The 22251-nt window shown below is 38.9% G+C and overlaps 1 protein-coding gene across 3 annotated transcripts in view; it reads left to right on the forward strand.

The window, feature by feature from the left end:
• FOCAD (focadhesin) overlaps positions 1-22251 on the forward strand; it is a 270438-nt gene that overhangs the window by 189865 nt on the left and 58322 nt on the right. For all 3 annotated transcript variants that reach the window (XM_046664479.1, XM_046664480.1, XM_046664481.1), the window contains 4 exons: positions 6981-7073; positions 12994-13082; positions 16670-16714; positions 21370-21478. In XM_046664479.1, the coding sequence (XP_046520435.1) occupies positions 6981-7073; positions 12994-13082; positions 16670-16714; positions 21370-21478 (336 nt within the window). The remainder of the gene's footprint in view (positions 1-6980; positions 7074-12993; positions 13083-16669; positions 16715-21369; positions 21479-22251) is intronic.

The following is a 22251-nucleotide window of genomic DNA, read 5'->3' on the forward strand; positions in this document are numbered from 1 at the left end:
TTGGGGCCCATGCAGATTTTCCTGATCCTGCTGCTGCTGCCCAACCATGTTTCCTACTCAGCATTAGATAGTGAGCTCTTTTTTCACTTTTATTTCAGAGAAGCCTAATCTGGACTTACTGGCAACACTACTCTGAATGAAATCGTTGTTTCTACATTCTTTATTTTTTTTCCACTGATCATAATTTGATTCTTTTTGCCTTATAAATTAACTTTGCTTTTCTTGTGCCTGTTTTAAATTTTTTCTCCAATGCCCAAAAGGACACGTGATATAGCCCATCATTTGAAATATGAGCGTATTTGCCTTTTTCTTTCAGTTCCTTCTTCCTTTAAAAACATATTTCTTATGAAGAACATGGAGTAGTGTTAGCATTCATGTGAAACGAAACATTTAGATGAAAATTCTGAATAATAATTGAGAGAAGTGGTATCTGTGCTTATTACACATTCTGCTTAGAAAACACTGTGAAAAGTATGGTTTGCTGTATTTTAGAGACTCCATAATTACCATGTGATGTGAGTTGTTATGGTAACTGGAGTTCCCTCCTCCTATTAAATAACAGAGTAAATTGTTGCTTGAGATGTGATTGAATTGTCAGCTTTCAAGCTAATGTTATCCTGATGGGAAAGAGGAATGGGGGAAGAGGGGAACCTAGAGAGAGACTGAGGGGGGAGAGAGAAGGCAAGAGGGAAGACGGGGAGAGAGAGAGAGAGTTTGAAATGTCCAGAAAGCAAGGAGATGAGTGTCATTTTACTTTAAAAACATGTCCCCCATAAGCCATCCCTTTCTTGTCTTCCAATTACTATTTGTCAGGGGACAGGAATAATAAAAAATGATTTTGGTGCAAAAAAGATCACTATTGACAGAAAATTGAAGCCTGTTATTTCTTATAAATAAACAATGGGACATTGAGTGGCTTTGGGGTCTCTACCATTAAGTACAAATGGTTCTTCTTCTGGAAAGTGGGAGGAGCATGTGTGTATGTCACAGACCAAATGTAGTGGCTCAATTGAGGTTAAATGCTTTTATTCTTTTGATAATAGTATGTTTATCTGGGGAGCATGAAAAATGCCTTACTTTGTGAGATTGGGATTTTTGAAATCAATAGCAAACACTTAGTTTACCTGTCAATTTTTACCTGCTGCCCTACCTTTTCCCATTCTAGTTTGCCAATCAAACAACCTCACAAAGTTTGTCTTACTTGTTTTATAGTATTTAATTAAGGGCTATTAAAATGAGTATTTTCTTATAAATGAATAATCTTATTTGTTAAGATCATCCAAGAGCCAGAAAACACTATCCAATTTCTGGGCAATGTGTTCCGAACAGTAAATTAACTAATTAGATGGCCATGTAGTCCCTTCCAGTAAAACACATATCGATGAGGAAACAAGATCTACTTTTTCATTCTCTCTTTCAACATTCCCTGACATTTGTGAATTGTGTATCTAACCAGGATATTTTCTGTTGAGCTAGTATTTCAGGTATACTGAATTAGAACCTATGTGATACACATAGAAAAGTTTAGTTAGGAAATGTCAAAATGTAGAGTTTATAACACCCACTTTAAAATTGCACCTGTCACTCACAGTGTTTTTATCTAAAATTCAACATTTCCTGACCAGAACATTTTGGACATACTTTTATAAAATTTCGAATACCTGTGTCCTCAACAACTTGTGTTTGAGTTTAGCCATGACTACTAAACAAAGTTTTCTAACATTGTGTTTCAACAAGATTGAAAGTTGAACATCATAATTTTCTGTGATTACTTGTTTATGATAATATGGTTTTCACATGACACAATTTCGTCTTAAAGCAAATACTGTACATTTCATTCAGTTAAACTTAGCAGGTACTTAATTGAACATTAATGTGCGAGACACTGTTATGGGTACCACGAGAGGGATTCCAGGATGAACAGGACATGATCTGTGCCCTTTGGATGGTATAAGATTAAGGTCCAGACACAACTAATCTAAGATGGAATCTGGTGAGTGTTACAGGAGAGGCCTGTAGTGTACTGGGCCTATAGAGATGGGAGAAATTATCTCAGTAAGTAAAGATGAGAGGAGGACAAGACATGCAAGGCGGTGGACCCAGTGAGTGCAGAGGTCCTGTAGAATATAGGGTGGGCTTGGGAACTGGTTTATAAGCCAATTCAGCCAGAATACAGGTTAAGTGAAGGAGAGGAGCAGGAAATCAAGTGGGGAAATTGGTTAAGGATCTTGCCCAGCAGAGTTCTTACATGAGAACAAGTTATTTCTTAAAGTAAATGGTGTACTTTTGCTTCTAAAATACTTTGAACATAATACAAATCAGTTTGGGCTTTATTATTTAATGAACCATCAAAGATTTTTGAAAAGAAATTCTGAGTCAATATAATAGCAGCAGCACCTTGTAGAATATATTAGAAGGAGGAAAGATTTTAGGCTGTTAGATCAGTTAGGTGGCCTCAGTAATCTAGGCAGGAATTAGGACTAAACCAATGAGGAAGGAGGTAGGGATAAATATAGTACACATTTCAGAGGTCCCAGCTGACAGTTGAGTTGGGGGCAAAGGAGAAGTCCAGGGTAAACCTGGGTGACTGGGATATTGATGGGTGATATTGATAGGAACAATAAGAGGAAGAGTGGATTTTGAATGATGATCACAAAGAAATGTATAGAGTGTAATAAATGGTGGGAGGTGAGTGTTTGAGAACTACTTCTAAAAGTAGTAATTTTCAAACTTTTTAATTGTATTGAGACATAATGTACATATGATAGATCTCTCCCCTTTTAGTGTATAGTTCTATGAATTTTGACAAGTGCACACCTTCATGTAAACAATACCACAGTTAATATAAGAACAGCTGTGTCACCCTAAAAATTCCCCTGTGCTCCTGTGTAGTCAACTCCTTCCCTCTCCCACTTCTCCTGACAACCACTGAGCTCTTTTATATCACTCTAGTTAAAACTGTGTTTTAAAGAGTGCTAGGGACCACCACAAAGTAGGGTCAGGTGATCAAGAGGGTGAGCGCCAACTCCCCAGCCTTTGTCCTCATTTCATCTAGACAAGTTTTGCTTCTCTGTTTCTGTTTTATATATTGGCATTTTACTTAACATTTGGAGTGGAGTGGAAAAATTACATAGCTAAACATTTGAGAGCTATTATTCTATATTGTTGCTGATAACACCTCTATGTGAGACGCCGTTTCTCTTACCTGGATCAGTGCAGTAGCCTCTGAGTAGTTTCTGGGCTTTGGCCTTTGCCCCCTACTGTCTCTTCTTAACTGAGCAGCATGATCCTTTTAATGTAGATTAGATCATGCTGTTCTTCTCAAAGCCTTGTAATGACTCCCTATTTAGTAAGAGTAAAGGCAGGTCCTGAAAAGTGACCTAGAAGACCCTGCACTCTCTCTGGATACCTTGTTAATTCGCCACCCTTCTCTCTTTCCACTCTCTTCTTGGCTCACTCTGTCTGTGCTAGTTACACTGACCTTCTTTCTGTTCCTCAAACAGGTCAGCCATGTGCTCACTTTAGGATTTTTGCTGTACCTTTTTTTTTAATTGAGGTGAAATTCACATAAAATAAAACTATTTTAAAGTGTACAATTTTGTGGCATTTAGTACATTCATGATGTGCAACCATCACTTCTATCCAGTTCCAAAACATTTTCATCATCCCTAAATGAGACCATGTATCCACTAGACAGTCACTCCCCATTTCTCCCCCCATTCTTTCTCTTCCCTCTCTCCTCCCCACCCCCAGTAACCACTTTGTGTCCTTCTGGCTTTTGCTTTCTGTCTCTAGGGATTTACCTATTCTGGGTATTTTATATAAATGAAATCATATAATATGTGAGTTTTATGTCTGACTTCTTTTACTTTGGCATAATCTTTTCAAAGTTCATTCACCTTGTAGCATGCATCACTACTTCATTCCTTTTTATGGCCAAGTAATAGTCCATTGTGGATCTATCATATTTTGTTTATACATTCATTTGTTCATAAGATTTTGGGTTATTTCCACCTTTTGGTTATGGCGAAAGTACTGCTGTGAACATTTATGCTCAATTATTTGTTTGAAAACTTATTTTCAATTCTTTTGGGTATATACCTAGCAGTGGAATTGCTGGGTCACATGATAATTCAATGTTTACCTTTTTGAGGAACCACCAAACTGTTTTCCATAATGGCTGAACCATTTTACATGCCTACCAGCACTTACTTTGGTGTTTATATCTTCATCTCCTTCAAGTTTTAATCAGACTCCACTTTCTTAATGAGGTCTACCCTGACCACCCGCTTTAACCCTGTAAGCTGCTCCCTCACCTCATCCTCCTTCTCCTGCCAGCCCTACTTTCATGTTTCCCTAATGTGGTCTCTTGCGCACATGCACAGTGTTTCATTATACTTAACTACCTCTCACCCATAGAAACTCTTACTCTTTCTTATTCTTCTCTAAATCATAGAACCTTCTCATCTCAACAGTCCATGAGACACCTGTCATTGCAAGGGTATGTGAAGTTATAGAAAAAGTAAATTTCGCATATTCGTTAAAACTTGGTGTACGGTGGTTGAGAATCCTGCTTTATCATGTGCTGAATTACAAGGTTGCAACTTCATGATTTGGAATTATTTTGTTGATTGGGTTTCCTTCAAAGGCTTCTCACAAGTATAGCAAATTATATATAATTTTCATACTTTAAAAATGTTAATTGTGTTTTTCATCCTAGCAGCATTAACCCATATGGGTGGCTATATTTTGAATTGGAATAGCATCCTAAAATGTGTTTTTGTTAAAGATGGTCAGGGAAGTCTCTTTTGCCTGTAACACAGTGGAGTGTCAGGGGATGACTGTCTTCAAGCTGTTCCCTAAATCTCTCTGCAGTAAGGGAAAGAGCAAGAGAGTGCATTTTTAAAGAGATTTACTCACAGCCTACTCCACAGAACACTAAGACTAGGTACAATCTCATAAAACCTGAAGAGTTCAGGCTAGTGTCCAGGCTCGAGCATTCTGCTGTGTCCCTGTGCCCACCTTCAGATGTGGTTGGAGCAACAGGAGGAAGATTAGCTTTAACCTTCAGTTGATAACTTCCTTTTAAATAAGTTTCCTGGCATGAATGTCTTTGTTCTTAGAAGCTCAACGTTTGATTTGCTCATTTTCCTTTACGTTTTTTCCCCAATACTTTCTTTTTTTTTAAACTCAGGTTTAAGAAGCAATTGAGACCATTGTCTTTCCAAAAACGTTCAGTGCCCTTTTTGCCCATTTGCTGAGGGCATGGATACTCTCAGTAATGTGATGATGCTCATGGATTTTTTTGACAGGAAAGTTTTGAAATATTTCAGTTTCTGAAGTAAGAGATAAAAAAGTTTTGGTTGTGGTGTTTGAGTGTTCTTCCTGTTAGATCCAAGTCTCAAACTAAGACTTAAAAATAATTAATGTGCTTTATGGAAAGGGAGCAGATTGATAGGAAAAAAGTTAAAGAAAATTCTCCACATTTTGGAAACAGAGAGCAAGGTCAAGGACTGAGTAATGCCTCCCCAGCTGGCAGTGCGGCCGAGGTTGTGGTCTGCTTCCGGGGTAAGGCGAAACGGGAATTGATGGGCCCATTTCTTGAAGGATGTTTGTTGACACATTAACAGGGTTGTCCCTGCCGTATTTGACAGAGTGAGCACTTAATCAGAAATAGAAGAAATCTGTCTTTATAATTTTTTTAAAAGTTCATTTCATGGTCTGAATATCTTTTTCATACTGTTTGAGTATCTAACTCTTAAAAAAAAAGCAATAGTGGAATGAGAGGTGATAGATAACAGACAGAATTAATCTGTTTTGTTCTCTTTCTTTCCCGTAAATTCTTCATAATTTTGCCTTAGAATCTGTGCCCATTTCTGACTCTCCCACTAGAAAGCTCTCTGCAGACACAGATCAATTGATAATCCTCATCTCCTCCTGTAGCGCCTTCTGTGTAGAAGGCCCACACTAAGATCGAGGTTAACAGAAGTACCAGAAGCCATGGGAGCCAACTATATTCAGAGAGGTTCTTCTCTTCCTCATCACAAATCACTTGAGAAAATTAGTTCTTAGACTACAATAAAATCTCCTTAAGCACTTCAGTGATCATGATTCTAGGGTAATTTTATAGAAATTTGTCCTTTTTGTTTGTTGTTGTTTTTTGTCTGTAGGACAGACTGAAGTTTGAGTTGTTTGCATTTAGATGAGAAGAGTTACAGGAAACATGAAATGTGATGCAATGTGACTGTTTTTCTTGAGTGATTTCTCTATAACAGAAGCAGACTTTGGGAAGATTTGTTGCAAGATAGCTGTATACTAATAGGTAGAAACAGAAATGACTATGAAAACCAGATGTTTTGTCTGGGTTCTCTCTTCAGAAACAGGGTTTCAGTGTTGGCATATATCATTTTTCTCTTGTTTACCCACACTGATTAAAGGGCATTTATCTAGTGGTGTACACAATTGCTGTGTGCAGTACTCATTTGCATGCTCTGACCATCATGGTCGCTACACAACATGATATTTCTCTTGGCAATTTAAGTTTATTACTTCAGAAATTGTCATACTGGAAATCCAGGATGTGAGCAATATTTATTTTTATTTAAAATTACTAGGGGGATTTGTTAGACCATACCTAGCTTCCTGACATTGGCAAGAGGCTTTACAGAGTTTCCCCTAATTTTCGAGGACATATTTGTATTACACATACATCTTAACTTGTTATTATTGTAGGATTTTATTTGCTTTAATTTAGAAAATTCCAGACTTATTTTATTTTGTCTTTATAGGACTCTAAACTCTTCTCCTTTGAAAATATCCGAAAGATCTTATTTGTGATTCTGATCCTAGACTGATCTGGTTTGTTTTAGAACCTAAACCATTTAAATGAAGGGAAAGAAAGAATCAATGATATAGTTTTAATTTTATTCTGTTTTAATATGGTGCGGTCTAACTGATGATGTGGTATGTTTTTTCCACAGGTTCACATCCAGCTCTCAGAGTGGCACCGTGCAATTTTTCTCCCGCAGGCCTGGCTTGCATATATGAATCGAGCTTACCATGCCGTTTTACAGGTAATGAAGTCATAGGACGGTTTGCCCTAGGGGAGGGTCTCTTTCTTATCTCAAATTTTGCTGCAAATATGTATTTAATGTAAAAGCACTTGGGAAAATAGCACCGTCAAAAGTGCAGTGGTTATTTTTGCTCATAAAAGAATGTGAGGAGTACATATATAACTGCCCTTGAACTTTAAATGTCGATGCCTCCATGTGTGTCCTGTCCACAGCTCCCCATTGAGTACTGCTCTCCTCTCTCCTGCTGCTTTCTGAACATCTTCCGGATGTCCCCTGTGGGTCCCCTAGCACCTCCACTTGAGCATGTCCCCACCTGAGCTCATGGTGTGCCCTTGCACCTGTGTCTCCTCAAGCTGGACTTGCGTATGTCTCCAGGCTTAGCTCATAACCCTTCCCGTGAATTTTGTGTCTCAGCCTTGCTGAATTTCTTTGTTTTCCAAACTCAGCATGTCTTCCCTAACCTCTTGACTTTTACACGCTGTTCCTTCTGTGGCAGGCACTGCCATTCCCTCTCTGCCCACCTTATTCTACTTGTTCTTCAGATCCTTTAATCTGGGAAAGCACCTGTGTGCTCCCCTGCCCCCTGGATTGTATGCCCCTCTTATGCGCCTCCTTAGAACCCGTGCTTCCCCTTTTGAAGCACCTGTCCCCTTTGTTATTTGTCTGGGGCCTCCCTCCAGTCATCTCTGCTCCATAAAGCTAGGAGCTGTGTTTTCTTCTCTGTTGTCTCTCTATGTCTGAGACATAATAGGTGCTAAATAAATGAATTATGCTCAATTTGACTTCATTTAATGCAATAAGATTGTAAGTTATAGTTTGTGAATTTTTAAAATTAGAAATAATTTTTAATCAGTTTGGGAATACATGAATAGTTAACAGTATAAGAAAACAACTAACTCAATCATTTTTCCTAGCTTAAAATTCACTTTTAAGGATGATAGAAAAAATCTGGTGGTTCTTCAGTAATATATGGCCCAGAGTAAGGATTTCATGGAGTCTCGGGAAATGTGGTATTATGGTTAAAGTTAACAACTGTCCTGAAGGACTGGGGGGAAGTGTGTAGAGGGAGGGGAGATGACTAAGTATCTGAGCCTGGGTGTTCTCAAATTAAAATCTTGCTGCAACATATTTTATTGAGTCTTGAATTTATAAAGTACCGACACATCTTCAGTACCTGATTAGGATTGAGTAGTGGACCAGGAATCTACATGTTTATCAAGCTGCCAGGTAATTTTAACGCACTTAGTCTATCAACCACACTGAGCAACAGTGGTTTAGATGGCTACCCAAACTACACTAGAATCCTCATTTTACAGATGTTCGCTTGGTTCCATTGTTTCCTTTGGCTCAGCTTACACACTTTTTATCCTCAGCTGCATCTGGGCACTCAGTTTTGAATAGATACATGAGGGAATGGCTGCCTTACTGATGCACATCCTTAACCAATTCTAGTTTTTATGCAAGAAGAGTGAGATTGCAAATCAGAGTAGGCACTTTTTCCCACATTCATTTTTCCCAACGTAATTTTGTAGTGTTTTCCTTTACCAAACATTTATGGAGCACTTTTTACTGGCAAGGCTGTGTGCCAAGCACGTGGGATACAGAGGGGAATAAAGCCCTCCTTCCTCTCAACGAATTCCCAGTCCGGTGCGGGAGACTAATGTGTCTACTAGAAATCCCAGTACAACATCTTTGATGCTTTAATAGAGGATGTACAGAGTAGTATGGGCACCAGGAGAAGGGAAGAATAACTCCTCCTCCTGCGGAATAAGCTGAATTTTATTTAGCTCTGAGCATAAGGAAGGCTAAATTGAACAGGATTATGGTATAACTCATGCAGATGACTTGCAATTGACTAAAAAAACCCTCCATGTTGTTTTTTATAATGAGCTACCATTTATTGAATAACTGGTGTGTGTCCAATATTTAACGTATATTATTTTAATTAATCTTTATAGAAACCCTCCAAAGCAGGTGTTGTTAACCCCACGTATAATGGGATTCTAGTTGGGGAAGCAGGGTTAGATAGGAAAGCAAAGCAAATGGCGCAAAACCCTACAGGCAGTAAATGAAAGAATTGGAGCTTGACCCAGAGTTGTCTGACTCCAGAGCCTGTCTTTTCCACTGCCTCTTGCATTTTCTCTGATGCTGTCATTAGTTGTAACAAATAATGCAAATTGGTTTAATATTTCAAAGGACAGATCTATTTTTGAAAAGCCAGCTGAGTATTTTTAGTAATGCAGATCAAGTATTCTGCCTTTCTGCTGTTGTAGGTGATAGTGTGTATCTTTATTTATTTATTATTTAAAATCTCTTTACTTTGGATGTCTGATAAGTCCAGTTCCATTGAGAATTGGTGACAAAAGTATGGACTATAATAAGATTCTCAGTATTATTTGAGAGTATAGCTTTGCTTTTTAGGCTATCACTATTATTTGAAAGTGCACTGATGCATTTTAAATATTCAACAAGTTTTTTAAATGAGTCCACACACTTAAATAGAATTTATGGTATCTTAGAAGAGTTAGGGCAACTGCCAGACTCCTCGTCTATATCAAGAATTTCTGTCCTGGAGGATACTGCTTCTGCATAGAAGTTATAATTACTTCCATCTGGTGCTAGACATATTTTGTAGCATTAAACTAGAGGATCATTTAGAGGAGCCATGTTTTATTCAATTAGGCCTAGGAGACACGCTAAAAGGTACATTCTACGTTATTTCCTGGAGGTTGATTATGATGTGAATAAGTTTGAGATCTGAACACTACTAGTGACTTTTGCATAGGCGTCTGCTTCCAGCCTTATCTAATTTTTCCACCAGATGTGGGATTTTGAATTATAAGCATATCAAAGTGGTTGACATGGGAAGGTATTTGGATTTCTTCCCATTAAGATGAAAAATGCAGATACAAGTTGATTGACAGTTCAGAGTCCATTTTGGTAAGGAGCCCTCTACAGCTGGCTTTACCTTTGGCCCTTGTGGGATGCTGAGGAGGGTAAGGTCTCCAGCTTTTGTGTAAAGGGCTCTTAGGGATTGTGAATGTGACCTCAAACAGGAGAGAGGAATTAAAGCAGGTTGACTGCAGATGCTTGTTTCCTGAGTTGGTAAGCTAAGTTTCAAAATAATCTGAAATAAAAACCAGGGTCAGGAACTGTGACCCCTAGTAAATTACTCTCTGACCATTTGTGAGGGTTGTTTGCTTGTTTGTTGTAATGTGTAGGTTTGGAGCTAGGTGAAATTGCTCACTATAATCAGTATGTCCTTGCTTGCATAGGCTAGAGATAGGAAAAGTAAGAGGGTAGATAGATTAATAACTGGAATCTAGAGGCAATCCAAAAATCTCAATTCAGGTGATCATTTCAGCCTTCTATCACCCAGTGAATGCTTCCCCCCTTAACCACAGCTGTTAATCAGAAGCAGAGGTGACTGAGTTGAATGTCACTGATCTCTATCACCAATAGGTGGAGAATTGGACAGCAAAGATTTGGATCTGACTAAATAGCCTAACATGGACTGGGTGAAAGGAGTTAGAGAGACATTCCAGGAGAAGGGATTGAGAGGAACAGAGACTCTGAGAAAGAAAAAATAAGAAATTTACTTAGTTACAGGGCCAGCCCCATGGCCAAGTGGTTAAATTTGTGTGCTCTGCTTCAGCAGCCCAGGGTTTCGCCAGTTCAGATCCTGGGCGCAGACATGGCATGCTCATCAAGCCAGGATGTGGCAGTGACCCACATACAAAATAGAGGACGATTGGCACAGATGTTAGCTCAGGGCTAATCTTCCTCAAGAAAAAAGAGGAAGGTTGGCAATAGATGTTAGCTCAGGGCGACTCTTCCTCAGCCAAAAAACCCCCAAAAAACAAGAAACCCGATTGTACTGGTTTATGGCTACAGGAGAGACTGGGAAAGTAGGCTTTCTCAAGAGGCTGCATATAGACTAGCTTGTGTTGTGTTTATTTCTGAGCAGATTTTAACCTTTTAATTTCCTGTTTCTTTTTTGGAAAAGCATTATGGAAAGTAAGTATTTTAGGGGTAAAGAAGCATCATTTAAGAAGCGTAATGAACAGGGCCAGGCAATACAAATATTTTCTTTTTTGCCTACCCTCTGGGAGGCCAATATCAATATTAAATATTAATATATCTTGCCAATTTGATCACCTCTGATACATTGCTCCAAAAGACAAAGGAGAGAATAGAAGGGCCAGGATTCTGTCTTTGAAAACATGGAGATAGGATGATATGATTGAAGTAAACAGAAACTATGAAGGATGTGAATAGAATGCCCATCAAATCTCAGAGTGCCTGAACGTGAGCCCCAGGGCATTGTGTGCTGGAAGTTGTGCTAAATACCGGGACTCCTTAGACTGATAAACCAGTCCTTGGCTTCAGTGAGCTCACAGGCTAGTACCTGAGGGTGTATGAGAGAAATACAAGGACATGCAACTGTAGAGTCTGGATATTACATTTTTAGGAACCTTTTACTCTGTGAGAGTATACAGATTAAAACATGAATTATTTCAAGAAGGATTTAGATAATATTCATGAAAGATCATTACATAAGAAGATAAAAGGGGAGGTGGGATTTTTTGCTGTTATTGACAACAACATGGTAATGGTAGCTATTATATATCAGGCACTAGACTAAACAGACACTTTTTCACATTATTTAATATGATGCTCTAATACCATAAGATAGTTGTTAGCTATGTTTTAGAAATGAGGAAACTGAAGCTTAGAGAGATGAAGTAACTTGCCCAAATTTACACAGCAAGTAAGTGGAAATGGCATTAGATCAAGCGTTGATTCCAGAGCCTACATCCTTAACCTGTCAAGCCACAGTGCTTCCGTCTCTAGAGGATATAGAGAGAGATAACTTTTGCTCTTCTTTCTACCTTAGAACTCCAAAATCAATAAGGAAAAGACAATAGAAAAATGGACAGAATAGGAAATCCAAAAGTCAATAAACATTGGAAAAGATGCTCAATCTCATTGATAAACAGTGGAATGAAAATTAAAACCATAATGAACACCATTTCACACCTGCCAGAATGGTAAAAATGAAAAGCCTAACAATTTTAAATGTTGGTGAAGATATGAAGTAACTAGAACTCTTATTCACTGCTAGTGAGAACGTAAGCTGCACAACCACTTGTGAAAATGGTGTCGTATTACTGAGTAATACAGTATGCAGTCTAAGTTCTTGTCCAACTTAGAGTGCATCAGTAAACCAGCATTTTAATTACATTTTCGTAATGTAATTGGTGATGGACTAGAAGGGAAAGCATCTGATCAAAATAATCCTGAGTGTAAAAAAATAGAAAGGATAATAAATATTTGAAGGCCTTGGTCTTAAAGGGATGCTATTAGCTATATTTATTACATGGTAGAAGTTAAAAATTATCATGTTTCTTTTTATAAGTTCACTCAAAAAATAGAAATGTAATGTGCAGCTATTTGAGAGTAACTTTTATTATATATTACCTGAATCTTAAGAGTTATATACGTATCCTTGTCTTCTACCATTCTGTTATAAAACTGGTGCTCAGACTCCAATCTTGCTAGAGCATCAGTTGAATTTATCAGCTGCTGACACAGGCACATCATTACTATATAGGGGATTTTTTGAATGGGACCTATGGAATTCAAATCTGCTTTTAATAGATATCTCAAAATGAAGTGCTCTGCACTAAATTTGCCAAACATACAACTTCTCCAGGGTATACATCTTTGGTGAATGTAGAAATACCAGAGCAGTGATGTAATTATCATTCCTCACACATCCTCCTTCATAATCTAATATCGGGAACATTTATGGCCAATTCGGAAAGGAGGCATCTGTTATCTAAGTGTTTTCCAAAGAAATTTCTAGATAATTTCACCCATAGAGGTTGCATGCTGACCCGTGCTGTGGTTTTTGCAGGGAAGAATAGCAGAGCTGGAGTTGCAGCTAAAACATGGAAAAGAAGGACCTGAGGAGGTGCAATACAAGAAAAGCACAGCCTGGCTCTGGTGAGGACGTGGCACTTCTGCTCAGTGTTTATCATGGGAAGCGGACTATGAGGGAGAAGGTGGCCACCTTAATGGCTTCCATGTTGAGGATTTTAACTCCTATGTGAGCCTGAAGGGGAAAAGTCTGAAGATCTAAGTGTGTTTTCCATCCTCTTCCCAGATAAAAGGACAGCTTTATTCATCAATTTTATGTATTTTTTATTGTTTCCTAAAGCAATGTGGAAATGGTTTTTTTCCCTCGTATAGCTGATTATTTTATATACTTTTGAATGAAAAATTCTGTTTTTCCCACTCAGTTCCTTGCCTTCCTAACTTACGTTGTCCAGGAATGCCCTTCCACTCCCCTGCTCCCTCTCCCCAACACATCTCCGTTATTAGGAACAACTTTACCATGTCAGCCCTTTAATTTCTTTGGCAGACACCCCCTAGTGAATTCCCACTATATTATCTGGAAATGTGTAAGTGCTGGCACATTAAAAGCGATTTAAATTGTTACATGGGTTGGGATAAACACCTTGTCAGACTAGCATCGCAGCAGCCTAAATCTAAGTAAAGTGCTCAGAATTTAAATAGCTTTGCCTGCAGCCACAGGTTTCTTTAATCTAAAAATCTGTTCAAAGGTTACGTGATTTTAGATTTTTATTTACTGACAGTTGGCATATGTAGAGAAGCAGAAGCTGTGTGTGTGTGTTTAACTAATTCTATTCTGTTACAGTTTCTAAATTTATTTTAAAAATAGCAATGTAGTTTAAAACGTTATGACATTGGATTTCAGATTAGACATGAAGAATTTGGATTTTGCTTCCTATTTGCTACTATCCTTTACATGTAGTTTTAATTTTATCTTCTGAAAGTGATAATCTGGTGGGGGTGGTACGTTGGCTATACTCCCCAAAATATATAGGCAGATGCATGGAATAAAGGTTATGAGAAAAAGATGGAAGTCAAGGATAACTCCAAGATTTTGACTCTGAATAACTAAAAGTATAGAGTTCCCATTTATTAAGATGGGGAACACTATAGAAAAGCAGATCTCTGTAGGGTAGAAATCAGGTTTGGGACTTGCTAAACCTGAGATATCTAATTAGATCTCCAGTTGGAGATATCAAGTAGGTTGTTGACTGTATGAGTCCAGAGTTCAGGGCTGGAAATAGAAATTTGGGAATCCTCAGCATATTGACTGAATTTAACATCAAGATGCTGGATGAAATCACCTAGGGAGTGAGTGAAGATACAGTAAAGGTCAGAGGACTGAACCCCAGAGCACTTCAACATTTAGAAGTGGGGAAGATGAGGAGGGAACCAGTAAAGCTCACAGAAAATCAGTGATCAGTGATGTAGGAAGAAAACCAAGAGAGAATGGAATCTTTAAAGCCGATGGAAGAAAGTGTTTCAATAAAGGAGCAACCAATTATGTCAAATGCTGCTGTGAGGCTGCAAAAGATGGTGACTGAGAATGGGGAATTAAATTTGGCCTCTTGAAAGTCATTGGTGACCATGACAGGAGCTGTTTTGTTGGAGTTCTGGGGACAAAAGCCAGATATAAAAGGATCTGGAGAGAGTGGAAAGAGATGAACCAGAGTCATCAAGTGTAGACTACTCTTTTAAATGAGTTCTGATGTGCAAGGAGCAGCCAAATGGGGCAATAGCTGGAGGGCTTTTTCTTCTTCTTTTTTTTTGTGAGGAACATCGACCCTGTGCTTGCTCGCGTGCACGCTCTCTCTCTCTCTTTTTGGCTTGAGGAAGATTGTCACTGAGCTAAATCTGTGCCAGTCTTCCTCTATTTTATGTGGAATTCCTGCCACAGTGTGGCATGATGAGCAATGCTAGGTCCATGCCTGGGATCCAAACCTGTGAACCCCCGGCCACCAAAGCCAAGTGCGCGAACTTAACTGCTATCCCACCGGGCTGGTCCCATGGAGGGCTTTTTCTTCTTTTCAGTTGGTAGATATTACAGTGTGTTCCCACGCTAAGGGGAGTAGTAGAAGTAGAGAAGGAAAAATTGGTGATGCAGCAAAGAGAAGGGAGGAGATAAGAGAAGGGAACTAGTCTACAAGTGGAAAGTTTGGCTATGTGTAGAGGTACAGGCAGTTCATCATTTGTAAATATTTCATACTGACCAATAAAAGAATACATTGAATGCACTATACTCCACTTAGGAAGACTGAGATTGGACAATACATTTTAGAGAAATTTATTGTCAAATGGTTTTATAAAATACAAGTTTAAGGTCTGTAGGAGAAGTTTACAGCTATCCGAAAACCTGACTCTTAAGAATGACTCATTCTCAGGGAGTGCTGTATAGCTCAGATCTTCTTATATTACAAATGAAAATATTTATGAATGCAAATAAAATTTATATTTGCAAAAGTTTTATAATACTTATGAAAACTTTGAATTTATGAAACTCAAAGTATATAGTGAAAATGGCTATGATATCATCTTCAAAATGTAAATTTGGCAGTCCCTGATTGTTTTTCACTGTATCTCAAGGGTCTCATGTTGAATTTTTTTTTTTTTTTTTTTTGCTGAGGAAGATTAACCTTGATCTAACTTCTGTGCCAGTAGTCTTCCTCTATTTTGTATGTGGGTCACCACCACAGCATGGCCGCTGACGAGTGGTGTGAGTCTGTGCCCTGGAACTGAACCCTGGGCCACTGAATCAGAGCGTGCCGAACTTAACCACTAGGCCACAGGGCCGGCCCTGAAAAAATTTTTTTTATTCTGTAAATATTTAAATTGAGTATACCTTCCTTCAAAGCTGTAAATTTAATTGCTTTCTTTTAGCCTCAGAATGATTTTATAGCCAACATTTAAAATTTTATTTTATATATGTATATAGTGACTATTCTATTACCTACCATTTGGAAATAGTAAATCGTTGTTTTGGTGAGCTCTTGTGCAAAACCGAGAGAGTGTCTCAGTCCGTTCAGGCTGTTATAGCAAAATTACCATAGACCGAGTGGCTTAAGCAATAGAGAAATTGCTTACAGTTCTGGAGGCTGGGAAATCCAAGATCAGGGTGCCTGCAGATCTGGTGCGGGCCTGCTACCTGGTTTGCAAATGGCTGCCTTCTCCTTGTGTCTTCACGTGGTGGAGAGCAGAGAGGGAGAGAGAGCAAGCTCCCTGGTGCCTCTTCTTATAAGGGCACTAGTCCCATTCATGTGGGCTCCACGCTCACCACCTCCCAGAGGCCCCATCTCTAAGTATGATACATCGGGAGTTAAGATTTCATCGTATGAATCTTGGGGAGACACAAACATTCAGTCCACAGCAGAGAAACAGTATAAAGGGCACTTGTATACCCACTGCTCAGTTTAAGAGATGGTGCTATTGCAGCACTGCCTGTGCATCCCTTGTTAGTTACATCCACCTTCTTCCCCGCGTCCACGAAGTCATCTCAGGAATAGGAAGATGAAACTCTCTTTGAAGTAAAGCCCTTCTTACAGTTCTTTCACCTTACACTAAAATTCTACATATACAGTTTTAAGATCTGGAGTCATTGCCAGAGGTTCTTATTAACTGATGAATAAGCAAAAAGGTTGTGTTCTTGCTCTAACGTGGACTGTCACACGTCTTTGTTGCAGGGTGCGAGACATGTTGACTGAGGAGATCACCAAGTCAGCTGCAAAGTAAGATCCATTTTTTTCTCTTACTAAAAATTTTCTATAAACATTTTTTTCCTGGCAGGTACACAATCTTTCTCCTTTTAGGGTATTTCATAACTTTAAGAGTTTTAAAGGACTTTCCAATTATTTTTTAAAAAATCAGTTGCTGTCCTTTCTTGTATTGTTAGTTCTTACTACATGTCTTTTTGTGAAAAATACAAAAGCACCAATGCAAACAGAACTTTTACATCAAGAGTCTCTGAGGGTGTATCCTTCTTGTGTACCTAACAAAGTGCCCTGTGCTTAGACTTAGATTTAAAGGATTCTTTTTTGAAGAAGAAGAAGAAGATTAGCCCTGAGCTAACTGCTGCCAATCCTCCTCCTTTTGCTGAGGAAGACTGGCCCTGAGCTAACATCCGTGCCCATCTTCCTTTACTTTCTATGTGGGATGCCTACCACAGCATGCCATGCCAAGCGGTGCCATGTCCCCACCCGGGATCTGAACCAGCGAACCCTGGGCCCCTGAAGCGCGGCGTGTGAACTTACCCACTGCGCCACCAGGCCGGCCCCGATTTAAAGGATTCTAGTTTAGTTTGGGGGAGGAAATCCTTGCTAATGTGAATTATATGGGTTCTACAAATAGATTATTAAATCTCATCTATGAGCTAGCAAATAAATCAAAGTAGTGCTTCGTTTCTTTCCCTTTGTGTTATTGGATCCAGGATATCTAAAAATTGAATTTTTAAATACTAAAAACTAACATGAAGACCCGGTAAAAAGACAATTTCAGTCATATCCTTATGATTGTTTTAATAAAAATAACTTGAGTATTACTACCTTGAAACTTTTATTTATCTTAAGTCAGCTCTCACTAAGAAAATTATACCCTAATGAACTTGCTTGAACAGTCTCTTCAGATTCCTTTGTTAATGAGCTGACTGTTCCTGGCAGTAGGTTCATTTCAGTTATGTACACTTCTCTGTTCCACCATCACTTTTAGCTGCTGCCCCATCTGTTTGCCTTCCTTGATCTTCTTATCTGCCAAATAACATAGATATATCGTCCACCTAGAAGATTTCATGTGTATTGAAAGTCCATATTATCTAGAAATATTTAATGGCAGTATAGTTTATCCCTATCACGTCCCGGAACATTCTGTAGCTAAATAGGTTTTGCCTTAAAAAAAGAAAACGTGATCTACCTTAGAGTTAGCTTTCCACCAGTGATGTCTTAAACAGGGACTTAACCGTCAAGTCTGATCTCGGTACAGGACACTCCTCAGCCTCAGGGCTTCTGAATAAGGAGAAATAGAAGTGGTAACCCTCCCCTGCACTCAGTTGTGTGGGAGGCGCTGGGAAATATCTGTTGACATATCTGTTGACAAAATGAACACTAAAGTGCAGAGGCTTCGATAGGGCCTCATTTGGGTCTGCTTATCTAGTTTGGTGAATTGCAGACACAGTGGGAGAGCGTCCTGGGATAAGGGGGCTGCCTTTGACCTTTACCTTTCACGGTTTGTTCTATTATGTAGTCTACATATATCCTGTTAAAAACAGGCCTCTGACATTTGCAGCAAAAAGCTTGAATGCTGAGGAAACCAGCAGCTTTCTATTAAAACAAACTATAATTTTGCCTCTCTAGTAGCTTTTGCATTTTCCATTCTAAAATTTTATTTCAACAAGACTTTAATCTTCAGATTAGCAGAGCGTCGTTTCATGACTGATACCTAAGAAGAGTGTGTTCACATTCTCAGTGGTACGGAGTAAAAATAATTCATGTTCTCATGGTGTTACCTTTTCATCAAAAATTTCAAAGCACTTTATAGACCTTATCTTATTAAAGCACGCCTGGCAGTACTAGGCACGACAGCAAGTGAATAGGAGATAGTTAAGGTCCAGAGGCTGGGAGTAATGACCAAGCAGGGGAAAAAATCACTCTGCTGCCCTCTCTTAATTTTGTCCCCCTGGCTTCCTCCGACCACGAGAGTACCCCACCAGCACCTCCTGCCAGCTTGGCTTTCTGTTCCTTGGACCATGGGCTGCCACGGGCTGATTTGGGCTAGTGGAGGACTTATTTTGTTCTGAGCTGCGAGTTAAATGCAGGAAGTAAAACCCCAGTCACAGGATTAGACTGATTTGCTCGTTTGAGAGCATTTCTAAAGCATCAGGGATGGGGAGAATCAGAACACAGGTAAAACCTGATGACTGATGTAAGTTTATTTTCACTGTTATTAATTAAATAGATTTGAACCTGAAGATAAAAATCCCCGAAGGATTGGGTCACTTTACTAACATGTAAGGTAACACTTTGTCCGTAAGAAAGCATCAGTGTAGCTCATCCTTCCTTGTGCTTTTTAATTAGGTTAATGGCATCAGTTTGTTTCAAAAGACAATTTAATTAAAATGTCAGTGGTGGTGCCTGGATAAATACTGTACTGATGCTGACATGTTATTATGCAAATTAGTTACTGCTGCTGGACTGCTAGGGGATAGTTATTTGATCAAGAAGGTGATGAGTGTTTGCTGAACCAGTTGTAGATTTTCACCTGGCCAGTTCCTCCTCAAATTTGTTTCACTGAATATATATTGAGTGTCTTCTCTCCGTAAGTCACTGTGCTAGGCGTGAAGGGAATGCAAAGATGATCAAGAGCTGGTCACGGTACCTTTGTGAATTGTGTAGCTTGGCCTAAGCATGCATTGTGTGGACTGTGGACCAGTTTTTTCTGTTCAAAGATTAATTTCAAATATGTGTTTAGTCTGCAACCAAAGGTCTAATTACCTGTGGCTGTAAATACATATTTCTCCATTTTACAAGAGCAATACATGCTCAGGAATGTCAAGGCCAGTGAAACTTTTGAAATAAAATCATTTTGGGCACTGTTTTAAAACTGAGGCTAAATTCTCTTTCAGAATTCCAGGCTTAGAAAGATACTTTTTATGTCATTTAATATAACATCTTTGTTTTAAAATCTTTGATAGCCAGTTTCTGGTGACCATCTAACTTTTTCTACAGGGTGATAAAAACTGAGGATGTAATTCTCAGATCACTGAGAATTTAAAACTATTTTTTGTTTAGCTTTAGGGATTCATGACCATTTTGTAGCAGGATAAAGAGATAATATTAGAAATAAAAGATTTAATTTTGGTTTTGTTAAATGATTTCATGGCTAAGGCACCTAGGAATGCCCAGGTCTTGCCTTGTTTTCTGCTGTATTATTATTAGATATATGAGTTCCCAGTAATCCTCACTGAAAAACCTAAGTTGAAGCCATTTGCTTAAACCTCAAGACTTCCTTCCTCCTTTCTCTCCCCACCCCATCCCCTAATATAAATGTTGTTGTCTTATCAACTTATGGCAGGCCTCATAGATGAATGAATTAAGGAGGAGTGAACAAAATGACCGAGTGTGCAGAGTAAGCCTTCACTGAGCTTAACCACCCCAAGGTGGGAGACAGAGAAGGAAGGAGGGAATGGATGAATAGATAGATGGCAAAAAGGAAGCAAAAATGCTGGAACACATGTGTATACTAACCTTTTAATACCCGCTAACTCACATGTTCAGTCATGACGGTGGGCTGGCACTGGAGGTACCAGGCTTGCATGGGACCAGGGCTGGAAGTCTTCCTCATCCTACATATCTGTTCTATTCCTGCTCTGAGGTGAGCAGGGGTGTCTCTTGGGTGTATACACTGATTCAGGTCCACGTCTCAAGTCCAGGTGTTGGGAAACCTTCTCTATATTTATGGGAACTCACAATTATAGGACTAACTGAGAACTGGACTATCGATGGTGTATGAGTGCTCTGTTCTGAATTCTGTTACAACAGAGTTGACAAGCCAAGAGCATCTCATCAGTGTCCCACCTGGGATTTATTCTATAGGATCACCTTGGAATTATGGAATAATGCTAAATGTACATTTTTGAAGGGTAAATATATTAAAAAGGTGCAGTTTTCTTGGTACTAAATTCAGAAGTTATACTTAAGATTTTATTGCTAACATTAGAAAACTGCCATTTGAATGACATAAAAGGGCAACTCTCAATCCAAATAGTCTAAAAACAGGCCTTTTTTTGATCTTATCTAGGGTCTCTAAATTATATTACAAACTGACTTTAAGGTTGCTGGCTTTGACATATTGAATGAAAGAAGGGGAGGATAATGATGACTGAGGAAAGCTGCCAGTGTGTCAAGTTGCTAGTAAAGTATGCTGTCTGAAGCAGTTTGCTAGAAGCTGGTTCCACATACCAGAGCTTTAGAAAAGCCAGAGGCTATTCCGTTCTGCTGGCCTTATTCACATAACTGTCCTTGGTTATGTTTTCAGAACAAATCGATAAAGTTAAATTGGCCTAAGATGACACAGAAGAAAATAGCTTAGGAAATGTAATGTCAAATGATGAAATAAAAATTTTAGGAAGAAAGAACTTAGATATATCAGCTTGAGTTTTTAAGTGGCTAAAAAGCATAATGACCATGCATTTATAAGAAGAGTTAAAAATCAGCACTAGTGTCAGAGGAAGGAAGCTGCTGGCAACAGGGAACAGACAGACCTGCATTTACGAGGCTCTGTGAAGGAATAAAAGTGCTTTTTGACTTTATCTGCCCTCCCTATAATAGCACCTTCTCGTCTCCTGGTTAATACGCCCAAAATCCTCTTGGAATTTTTTTTTCTTTTTAAACAGGGAGAGCCCAGTGGTCAAAGGCAACGCGTTGTTAGCCTTAAGCAGTCTTGCTGTCGTTGTGTCCAGACACGAAGCCAGCCTCTCTTCAGACTCTGAGGAAGTCCTGGAGGTGAGTTAAGGGTGATTTGGACCAGTTGGGCTTTGGTGGTGTAACATTGGAAAAATGAGAAGCCTGGCCCTGAGTTTGTGAGGTTAGAGTCTGTGATGGCCGCACCAAGTTATGCTACCTGTGGGCCCTGCCGCTGCGAGCCTCAGTGTCTTCTAAGACACTTTGCTGCTTTTCTGTTTTGCTTTCTCCGTCACAATTAAGTGGTCATTTCCATTTGAAGGTACCAATTTTATGCAACAGGGGTTGTCTTTTTGATTACATCAGTGGTGACCAATCTTAGGAGGTTAACTAGGCTTACTGAAAGTGAACAATGCTGTCAAAAAATGATAAATAAGCAGTGTTTACTGACTGAAAAAAATTGTACTTTGCATTTTAATTGTAGATGTCAATGACAAAGTGCCTATTCATTTTTGCAAAGCATTTATTTCTTAATTAAACATGTGGCGAGCTGGCCAACGTTCATTTCCAGTGCTCTTTTTCAGATAATACATATCCATCAAAATAAAAAGGCATGGATTTATTCTTCTTTTAAGCCCCATTACCTAGTAGCTAGTATCTGGAGACCATATAGCTGAGTGGTTAAAAAACATAGACTTTGGAGTAGGAGAGTCCTGTATTTAAATCCTAATACTTGCACTTACTAGCTCTACGGCCTATCGTTGGTAACTTTCCTTTTCAGAGCCTATACCCCATCTGTAAAATGGGGATGATAATACCAGACAGGAGTGTTGTAAGGATTGAATGAGTTAATGTATGTAAAGCGCAATGGCTGG

The sequence above is a fragment of the Equus quagga genome, chromosome 6 (genome assembly GCF_021613505.1).
Source record: "Equus quagga isolate Etosha38 chromosome 6, UCLA_HA_Equagga_1.0, whole genome shotgun sequence".
Taxonomy (NCBI): Eukaryota; Metazoa; Chordata; class Mammalia; order Perissodactyla; family Equidae; genus Equus; species Equus quagga.